This window comes from Akebia trifoliata, chromosome 2 (genome assembly GCF_017979445.1).
Source record: "Akebia trifoliata isolate Shusen 1 chromosome 2, ASM1797944v1, whole genome shotgun sequence".
Classification (NCBI taxonomy): Eukaryota; Viridiplantae; Streptophyta; class Magnoliopsida; order Ranunculales; family Lardizabalaceae; genus Akebia; species Akebia trifoliata.
The window spans coordinates 13,231,768-13,242,134 of NC_141376.1; the positions used below are offsets into that span (position 1 = coordinate 13,231,768).

The 10,367-nt window shown below is 32.4% G+C and overlaps 1 protein-coding gene across 2 annotated transcripts; it reads left to right on the forward strand.

Moving 5' to 3' along the window:
• The first annotated feature begins 3,724 nt into the window (after positions 1-3,724).
• On the forward strand, positions 3,725-9,674 carry LOC147409652 (uncharacterized). 2 transcript variants are annotated; one of them, XM_086431216.1, is made up of 4 exons: positions 3,725-4,105; positions 5,251-5,400; positions 5,505-5,651; positions 7,643-9,674. In XM_086431216.1, the coding sequence occupies exons 1-4, from the start codon at positions 3,742-3,744 to the stop codon at positions 9,616-9,618; spliced, it is 2,637 nt and encodes an 878-aa protein (XP_086287342.1). In that variant the 5' UTR covers positions 3,725-3,741; the 3' UTR covers positions 9,619-9,674. The 2 variants fall into 2 exon arrangements, with proteins under 2 accessions (XP_086287342.1, XP_086287348.1); XM_086431222.1 differs by having other exon boundaries at positions 9,152-9,674.
• The last annotated feature ends 693 nt before the right edge of the window (positions 9,675-10,367 follow it).

Genomic DNA, 10,367 nt, shown 5'->3' on the forward strand with positions numbered 1-10,367 from the left:
TGTTCAACATTGCATTGACATGGTAGTGCATAGAGAACCATTGATTTTTTTTTTCTTGTATCTTGAGGAAATAAATCTATGGTTATTTATGTACTACCACGTCAACATAGTGTTTAACACAGTGTCCAATTGCAATGTATCACGACTTGGAGGTTTATTCAACAAAACTATAACAAATGTGGGCCCTATAGTTGTATTTTATTATATAGAATAGTTAATGACATCACATCTAAGTAGCTATGTGTCTCCATCCATGTGCTTTTCTTTCATAGATAGAAGTCTTTCATAGAAATTAGAAATTGTCTTCTAATTGATATCAATTTTTCTAACATCCCAACTTCTTGACTTGGATTTTCTATTTTACATGAGAAAGACATCGAAGGTACACGTATTAACTAGTTTGAGCTCCAAATTACTCATAAACAACATTACAAATCTAAAAATCTCTCCGTAAAGGTTGTAGCAAAGTTCAGACCGGGTAATTATTTGGCGGGGTTTCAATTCAGTTAACTCGAAATAAATTCAAGAAATTTTCATAAAAATTTGAAAAAACTTCAAGAATATATAAATGATACTTTTTGATTTTTTTTTTTATTTATCAAAATCCATCTTCTTCAATCTCGCTAAAAAAAATCCATTGTTGCTCTTGACATTTGAATATTGAAGAAAATAAGATACATAAGGTTAAAAGGCAACATATTACCATATTTACTATTAATTGATACTAGAAGGTGGTACGTGCGAACGCACATATATCAAAATGGTTTATTTGTAATTTAAAATATAGATTAAAAGACTTTTGAAGATTACATAATAAAAAAAAAGATACCTTTGTAATTCAAAAACCAAGCGTCATGATGGGTTGCAATTTTCTAGGTTTTTTTTCCCCAAAAGGACCCTGATTATATTAAAATTAAATATAAAAGCAGTGGCATTTATGACCACTCAAATTTTGGTGTCAAACCACTTCTATTACATTGTCTCTCATTATAATAGTAAAGGCACGGACAATTAATTCTTCTTTTCGCTGATTTAATTGTTAAGTCCCTTATTCAAAGAATCTTTAAAAAATTTAGAAAAATTTGGAGGATTTTGTGACTATGGTTGTAAGTTGTACGTGACTGTGCAATCATGTGTCATGAAAATCTCTCTAAATATGATTGGGGGTCTTTAGTTTAGGATGTCCAGAGCGTGTTATTTAGAATTTTCAAGTCAATGAACATGTTTCTTAATTTTGTGTTTTTCTACTCTTTAAGGGTATGTTAGTCATTTTGATGAAAAGAGAATTCATCCAAACTTAAATTTTTCTGGCCGAAGTAGGTAGGGTAATAAAAGTATTCCATTGATATTATAATTTGTTAAGAATCATTGTATACCCTAGCTAAGAAGCGCATTCCATCATCATAAGAGACGTGCATGAAAACTTGATTATAATTGGAGCATGTATAATTTGATCATATACAGTTGAACAAACTTCTCCATCTATTATTATTATTATTTTTTTTTTTCCGTCTTCTGCAGTTTTCTCATGATTTTGTTGCATGGAATACATATTATCTCAAAATGTGATTTCTTGAGTGCCTCAATCTTATGATTACTGGTTAGCTATGTTTGTGTCTTCATAAGCTTCTATTTCATAGACATCTTTTGCAAGACTTAAATTTCCTAGTGCTCAAGCGCAAAATAGTCTTCACCGAGTCTATACACAAAGATGAAAGGGACAATGATTGTGAAGGAGAATATGTACCTCGTAAAGAATATAAACCATTTAAGTCCCACTTAATAAAATATTAATATTAACCTATTAAGGATCTTTTGAAAAAAAAAATTTAAGAAAAATAATTGAAATACCCCTTTAACAACTTTACAAAGTGGTTTAATCTAAAAATATATGCAATCAAATAAAAATTTTGATTAATTTATTTGATTATTAATATTTTTGTGAAAAATAAAAATTAAATGTTTTATTAATTAAAAGTTATTCATAAATTCAATATAATTTTATTTTGACTCATGTAAGTCAACTTGCTAATTTTTGAGTTGAATCAATTCAATGAACATTCAAGTCAAGTTTTAAAATTATGTTTTAATTATTAAAAATTATTTATATATTTAAATCTAACATATATATATATATATATCAAATTAGTTTGATGATGATGATGATGGCCATACTCTTCTTCATCATCATCTTTGTTACAATCATCATCATCATCATTTATGTGAATTTAAGATCTTAGTCACCCAAACCTTATAACTAGGCCAATGTTCCTGCTTTCAAATCGTGGTTTGGTGGATTTAGGGTGGATCTGTAGTTTCTTGGGGCTTTCATCCTATGAAACTAACGCTCTCACTTATTAGAAACCATGCTCCCAAAAAAGTAACATAAACCCCGTTACCAAACTTTTACATCCACATTTCTATACTTAAAATCCTCGAATCAATTTTTGTGAAACCACGAATCAAGACTATTGAAATCACGATTTGTGTACAAATCAATTGAAATTAAATAACTTTTATACTCTAAGTTAAGATTAAAAAATAAAATATAATGAAAATTTAGAAGAAAAAAAATAAAATTCATAGAGATTGGTGTTGATCTTCTAGAGATCAGAACACTTTACTTAGGGTTACATTTTTTGTTAGAGAATCCATTCAAAGGACTTCTAATTACTCAATTATTTTACACGTTTAAAGTACTTTTGCACAACCCTCATTGCAACATTTGCTTTAACTCAGGGAGGCTAGGTTGACGGATCTTGCATTTCAACTCAAGAACAAAGGCTTTAGGAGATTGCATGTGACAAAAGGATGTTTGGATTGATTGATCTTCACATTTCTTTTTTTGTTTTTGTACTTTACTATTTGAGCAAGTATAATCTAAAATATGCTTGGAACTATGTTTTCTTTATGAACTTGAAAGATTAAATTCAAGTATCATGTTTTTGTTAGTATTACAAAAATACCTTTAGTACATGTTAGAATAACATGCATATGAATTTAATAAATAAATAAATAAAACCTTCATTACAAGATATATTTTTGTAATAAAATTTATAATGGGTATTTTTGTAATTTTTATATGCAAGTTAATGCATGATGAGATCTATTTTTTTGAATTCACATGCATCTTATCACATAAGTAGTAAGGGCTTATTTTATAATTTTAAAATTTATTTGACCAGGAGTATTTTTATAATTTTAATATGCATATTGTTGTAACAATCACTAAGATTATTTTTATAATTTGATTAATTTCACCGATAAGTAGTATTTTAATAATTTTGATATGCATATATTGGAGTTAAATAATTTTACAAATGATTTACGTACGGTAATCCATACAAACTTTTCGCAGTACAAGTCATTCGCATTATGTAATCAAGCACCAACAAAATTAATTTGCATTTGCAAAAGATTGGCGTCATGAGACCTAAGAATGTTGATAGCTTCAGTTTCCCTATCAAATCAACATTAGGTGGGTCCAACCACAGACTGAAGGACCTTTCATTCCAAATAATTTTCAAAGATTTCACCTTCACTTCCAAAAAATTCCACAAACTGCCTCTACCGCCATTGACCATGCAAAATATTACTACGCGGCAAATACAGAACCTCAGGTTTTCTTCTATTTAATTTAATTTAAAGTTTTTCCTCTTAGAATAAAAACATTATAAAAGGAAGGTTGGGCTATGGTGGTTTCTCACTTAAAATTTCAGTGAAATTTGTTATATCATAGATATGAGGTCTTCTTTCAAGTTGTGTTTGTGGGCTTTGTGGTTATTGGTTCAGTTTCAGGGTTATGGTTGTTTAGGATGTTTAGAAGAAGAGAGGATGGCTCTAATGAATCTAAAAGCAGTTTTCAATCACCCAAATGGCTCTTCTCTTCCTTCTTGGGACTACACTAAAGAGATTGACTGTTGTTTATGGGAGAAAGTTAAGTGTGACAATATCACGAGACGAGTGATCAGCCTCTCCCCTGAGAATGAGAGGGAATATGAGTTAGGAGGGTGGCATCTAAATGCCTCCTTGTTTCTTCCCTTTGAAGAACTCGTGGCACTCGATATATCCTATAATTACCTACTTGGGTGGGTTAAAAATGAAGGTCTCTCTCTCTCTCTCTCTCTCACACACACACACAAATGTGTTGACTCCCAAACTTAACCCATATATATATATATATATATATATTATATATATATATATATATATATATACAAAAATCAGATGGTCAACGATTCAGAATAAGTTAATTTTTGGCGAGGATGATCTCTTCATCATAGAGATATTCTTCACAAAAAATCAGCCCATTCCGAAACTTCTAACCCCTATTTTGAAAAATGTTTGGCATAATGTTTGGCTCTCTTTAGGGCCTCCGAATGCTTCCTATATTTATATAGGGCGGGGATTACGGGACAATCCTTATTTGACAATCTAGTTGACAACTATTTTACTTATATGGGTTAGAATTTCCAAAATAAAATAAAATTAAAAATTAAAAATTAAAAAATCAGCCCAATCTGAAACTTACAACCTCCATCAAAAATGGTTTACAAGTTGAAGAATCATGGACCGTCAATTATATCTTTAACCTCTAAGTCAGTCGTGATGGCGTTCGGAGTTCTAGAATGTGTTGATTTATTTTGTGAGGAGGATCTCTTCAATGCATAGATCATCCTAAAAATAAAAAAAAAATTCAGCCCTTCCTAGACCTTCGAAACCATATAGGACAAATGATGATCAAATTTAGAATGGGCTTATTTTTTGTGAAAATGATCTCAACAGTGAGGAGATCATCCTCACAAAAAATCAGCTCATTATGATTCCAAAACTTTAAATCCCATCAAAAGTGATTGACTGTTAATGGTAAAATTTAAAGATTCATAATTCTTCAACTTGTAAACTACTTTTGATGGAGTTAAGATTTTCGAAATGGGCAGATTTTTTGCAAGAACGATATCCTTGCCACTCAAATTGGTAAACATTTTTAAATTGGAATTTGTTTCTTGTATGATACAATGTCATTTACCTTTTCAAGTTTAATATTCAAAAATTATAAATAAGGCACCGATATTTCAAGCCTTGAGAAAAAATAAAGTAAAATCAAATGAAATTCAAATTGTTAAGTTACTCTCTCCCCACCTTTTCATATATTCATGGAAATAAGTAGACCTCAAGATATATTGGATTAATAAAACATGGACAAAAATTTTATTGACCTTGTGTGTCCTCTTTAATTTTTGTACCCAGGTTTAAATAAATTATCCAGACTCAAAAGATTAGAATTCCTGGACCTGAGTTTGAACGGATTCACAAGTCTAACTTCTTTGGGCCAACTTTCATCGCTCAAGGTTTTGTATCTTGGTGACAATCCATTAGAAGGAACAATTCCAATTCAAGGTAGTTTTATTTCTTATGCCCTAAGAGCCTCCGTTTGTAGTTTTGGTTCATTTTCTTATTATTTGTTAGAATCCTTCATTTTATTTTATTTTCTCTTTGCGTAGAGTTCATTTACTTGAGAAATTTGGAGGTGTTGGATATACGTAGGAATGATTTCAGTGGGAGTATTCCTTCTTCTATTGGGACTCTGACTTCTCTCAAGGCCTTAGATATGGGAGGGAACAATCTCAATGGCTCCCTATCCACCCAAGGTAAAAGATTGTTTACTGTCAGCACACTTGAAATTACAATTATGGGCTTTCAAACCATTGATCAAGATATACCTTTCAGTCACTCTTTATTTCTGGGTGTTCTAATTGTTTTTTTATTTATATTTTTATGTCCGACAAACTTGCTTAATTTTTACTAGATAAAATTATTGTTACTACTAGGTGGCATGCATGTATTACAAAAGTCAATATTTATAAAAATGGTCACGTTCGGCAGTCAACATAGAGTTCTACATGGCTTAAAAGTTTTGGAATGAGCTGATTTTTTATGAAGATGATCTCTATGATGAAGAGATCATCCTAAAAGAAAATCAGCCCATTCTGAAACTTCTAGCCCCATCAAAAGTGGTTTATAATTATGGACTATCGATTTTTTATCAATAATTTGTAAATCACTTTTGATGGACTTAGAAGTTTCAGAACGGGCTGATTCTTTGTGAGGATGATCTCCTCATCATAGAGACCATGCTCACAAAGAATCAACACAATCCAAAACTTTTAGGTTATATAGGACAAATTTTGGCTCCCAACATTGGCTCCCTAACGTTGGCTACTAAACGTAGCCTTATAAAAATTATTAAATAGATAATTTAACTTTATTTCATTTAATATATTATATGTTTTTTTTTGTAATTTCAATATAAAATAAAGATAATTTTGTAATTTTAAAAAACTCATCTTTGGATTGAAATTCTAATCTTTTTGATGAAAATGGTCATAATAGTAATGGTGAGGTTAAATGTAAAAGCGGAAGTATTATAGTATTAGTAATGTTGTTCTGTATTAAGGTGCATTGAGATGCACCAAATCATGTTTATTATGTGATTAGAATAGTTATGTAATCACCTTTATCCATATTCTCTATTTAATAAGAAACTAACACCAAAGATCATTGACTTGGGTTATTCTATTCATTTCAGGCATTTCATTATTATTTGGAAAGCTATGGTTGATTTTTATCCTACGGTCCAGCTGGCCAAGTTCTTGCCTTCCCCAATTTTCTTTAAGCCCAACTTCATCTCCACTTCAACTCATTCATTTTTTTCTTTTGTTTTTTTTTTCGTTTTAGTTTCGTTCTCATAATAATTAAGTTTTTGAGATGAATAGAACCCAGATCAATAATCTTTGGTGTGAGTTTCTATTAAATAGAGAATATATGTACGAAAGGTTAGATAACTACCCTAACCACATAATAGACATTATTTGGTGCATCTCAATACAACTTATTTTTTCTTGTCATGGGTATCCTCACTCTTTAGGTAAGACTAATCCCACAGTCATACACATTGCTCCCTCGGAAAGTCCTATGTGCAACTAGTTGAGTGGAAGGTCAATTGGACCTTGGAGGGTGGCCGCCTAGAAAAATGCACCTTAATGCATAACAGGATAACTAATAATGTATAGGGGGCAATTTTTTGCATAAGCAAACACTTATTCGATCTTTTATCATTATAATAGTAAAAATGACTATTGGATTCAATCTTGTAACATAGGGAGACACTAAACATTCGGGTAGTACGAGATCAAAACCTTTACTTTGTCCATACAACCCATGGGACACACAAGGAGATCTTATTGAACAATCCCACAATCCATTGCACATTTATGATAGACATGACTGTTGAGAACGAATAAAAACCCCGTCCCCTAACCAGAAAAAGGAAAGTATTCACGTGGGAGTAATATCTTCCAGTGAAAACTTCAACGAGAGATAAGATAATGGATTCACAAAATTAAAATGCTTTTATGGGAAATTTTAAAATTATCTAAGATCCTTCAGTCATGATTTTGTGACTAGTAGTAATAATATTCAAAAAGAGTAAACACAATTACATTTTTATTACCCCTTTAAGTATCATTTTAATACATCTTTGTCACTTGTAAATTAATACAACTTTTTCACGCACATCACATACTTCATAGTTCTAGTATTTATAACTCAGTAAGTAACCATCTCTTATTCCCTTCTCTAGGTTTGTGCAAATTGAAGAACCTTCAACTCTTGAATCTGGATGACAATGGATTTGAGGGGAATCTTCCCGCATGCCTTGGTAACCTGACATCCCTTCGTATGTTGGTTCTCTTTAATAACCACTTTAAAGGAGAAATCCCTCCATCCCTATTTCTTGGTCTCACATCTCTTGAGTATCTTGGGTTACAAAATAATCAATTTGAGGGAGTAGTACAATTTAGTTTATTTGCTAACAATTCCAAGCTCGAGGTCTTTGAACTTGATAGTCAAAACAATCAACTTGAAGTGGAAACTGAAAATCCGCCTTGGATTCCTCTATTTCAACTGAAAGTTTTTACCGTGTCAAATTGTATATTAAGAAACCCAAGCGGTGCAATTCCTAGCTTTTTGTCCAGCCAATACAATTTGAGAAAAGTTGATTTATCCCATAACAGCATGAATGGAAAATTTCCAACATGGATATTAGAGAATAATACAAAATTAGAATCCTTACAGCTCATGAATAACTCCTTCAGAGGTCCCCTTCGTTTTCCATCCCATTCAAACAACGCTAACATGCGTGTGTTTGACATTTCCATCAACCAAATCCATTCAAAACTTCCTTCCAACATTGGTGAGATCCTTCCAAATTTAAAAGTCTTAAACATGTCAAGAAATTCTTTGGAGGGCAACATTCCTCAGTCACTAGGTAACATGAGAAATCTATCTTCATTGGATTTGTCTGAAAATAATTTCTCAGGTGAAGTTCTTGATGTGATTGGGAACCTTTCAGAGTTGAGATCGCTCATCATGTCGAAAAATTATTTTAAGGGTCGTCTGCCAAATGGTTTTTGCAACCTCAACAAACTTCGTTTTTTCGACATTTCTGAGAACAATGTCTATGGAACCATACCTTCTTGCACCAATTTATCATCATTGAAGTACATACATTTGCAAAAAAATAGTTTTATAGGACAAATACCAAATATTTTAGCTCAAAATTCCTCTCTTGTGACATTAGATTTGAGGGATAACAATTTATCTGGTACTATTCCAAATTGGGTCGGCACACTTTCTAATTTGAGAGTTCTTCTCTTGAAAGGAAATCTTCTTCAAGGTCCCATTCCAATTGAATTATGTCAACTAGTCAAGGTAGGTATTATGGATCTTTCTCAAAACGAACTTTCTGGATCAATACCTTCTTGCTTGAACAACATTTCTTTTGGCAAACTAGGGATCATAGATGGCACTTTTGGTCCAAATAAGTTTACAGAACTATTTTATTCATCATCTTTGGGATTTCAAGTTCTTAATTCCACCTTGTATGTCAGTTTCGGATATGTATTTGTCGATGAGCAAGAAGAGGTGGAATTTATAACAAAAAGTAGGTCCGAATCTTACACTGGCAACATTCTTTACTTCATGTCTGGCATGGATCTATCATGGAATGCACTAACAGGTCATATTCCACCAGAAATTGGAGGCCTACAATGGATTCACACATTAAACTTATCCCACAATTATCTAACAGGCTCAATTCCGGAAACATTTTCCAATTTAAAGCAGCTAGAGAGTCTGGACCTTTCTTACAATCGATTGAGTGGAGCAATCCCTCCACAATTGACAGGACTGACTTTTCTAGCAATCTTCACGGTGGCTCACAATAACTTGTCTGGTAAGACACCAGATACAAAGAATCAGTTTGGGACATTCGGCGAAAGCAGTTACGAAGGCAACTCCCTTCTCTGTGGACCTCCATTACAGAAAAGTTGCACCACCGCTGAAACACCATCGTTGATGCTGCCGAGACCTTCAAATGCAGAAGAAGACAACACAAGCAATCTTAATGGTTTCTATATAAGTTTTGCATTTTCGTACATTATTGGATTGTGGGGGTATGTTGCACTTCTCTACTTCAATTCTCATTGGCGAAGAATGTTGTTTAGTTATATAGATGCATTTGTAGTTTCCTTCCATCATCGTACTATATGTTGTTGATCTCTATTATACAAATGACTGAAATAAAGGCATAGATATAACTAGAAATTACTTTTTGGGGGTGTGTAGTCTATAACAAAGTAAATTATCTTTGTTGAATGTGTGGGAAATCTGGATGAAAGCATTTAAAAGTGAAAATAAAGTGAGATCCAAGTGTATGAAGACTCAATATTTTGGACTCTTAGGTTGTCTCAATAAGCTTGAGCAACCTTGGCTTGAGTTCTTTAATGCATGGAATGATTACACGAAGATGCATAAAGAGCGCTTTAATGCAAGAATGTATGAAATCTAGTGTCAGTGCAAGGAATGCACGTAGGTAAACTAAATGTTCCCATTAGTAGAGGGTTTCATTATTTTCTTAGAATTTGGAAGGGTGCCTCATTAGAGGACCTCTCTTAGATTCAAGAATTCTTTTGGATGTGATGCATCTAAGAGTGAATGTATATACCACATCAGTGCGGGGGCGGAGCCAGGATTTTGCCCATGTGGGGGCTACTAAGAGTAGAAATTATTATTATTATTTTTTTTTTGTGGGGATAGCTAAGAATGAAAAAAAATAGTTGTGGGGACAATTAAGAGTGGATTTTTTTTTTGCGTGGGGGCAATAGTGGCAGATTTTTTATCTGCTGCTGAAACTTGTTGCAATAGCTCCTAATCCATGGACTTTGAAAATTCTTGTAGAGGCAAATGCCCCCACTGTAAATCCGCCCCAGCAACTGTGGGTATGATTTTTTGTTGGCAAAGTTGGG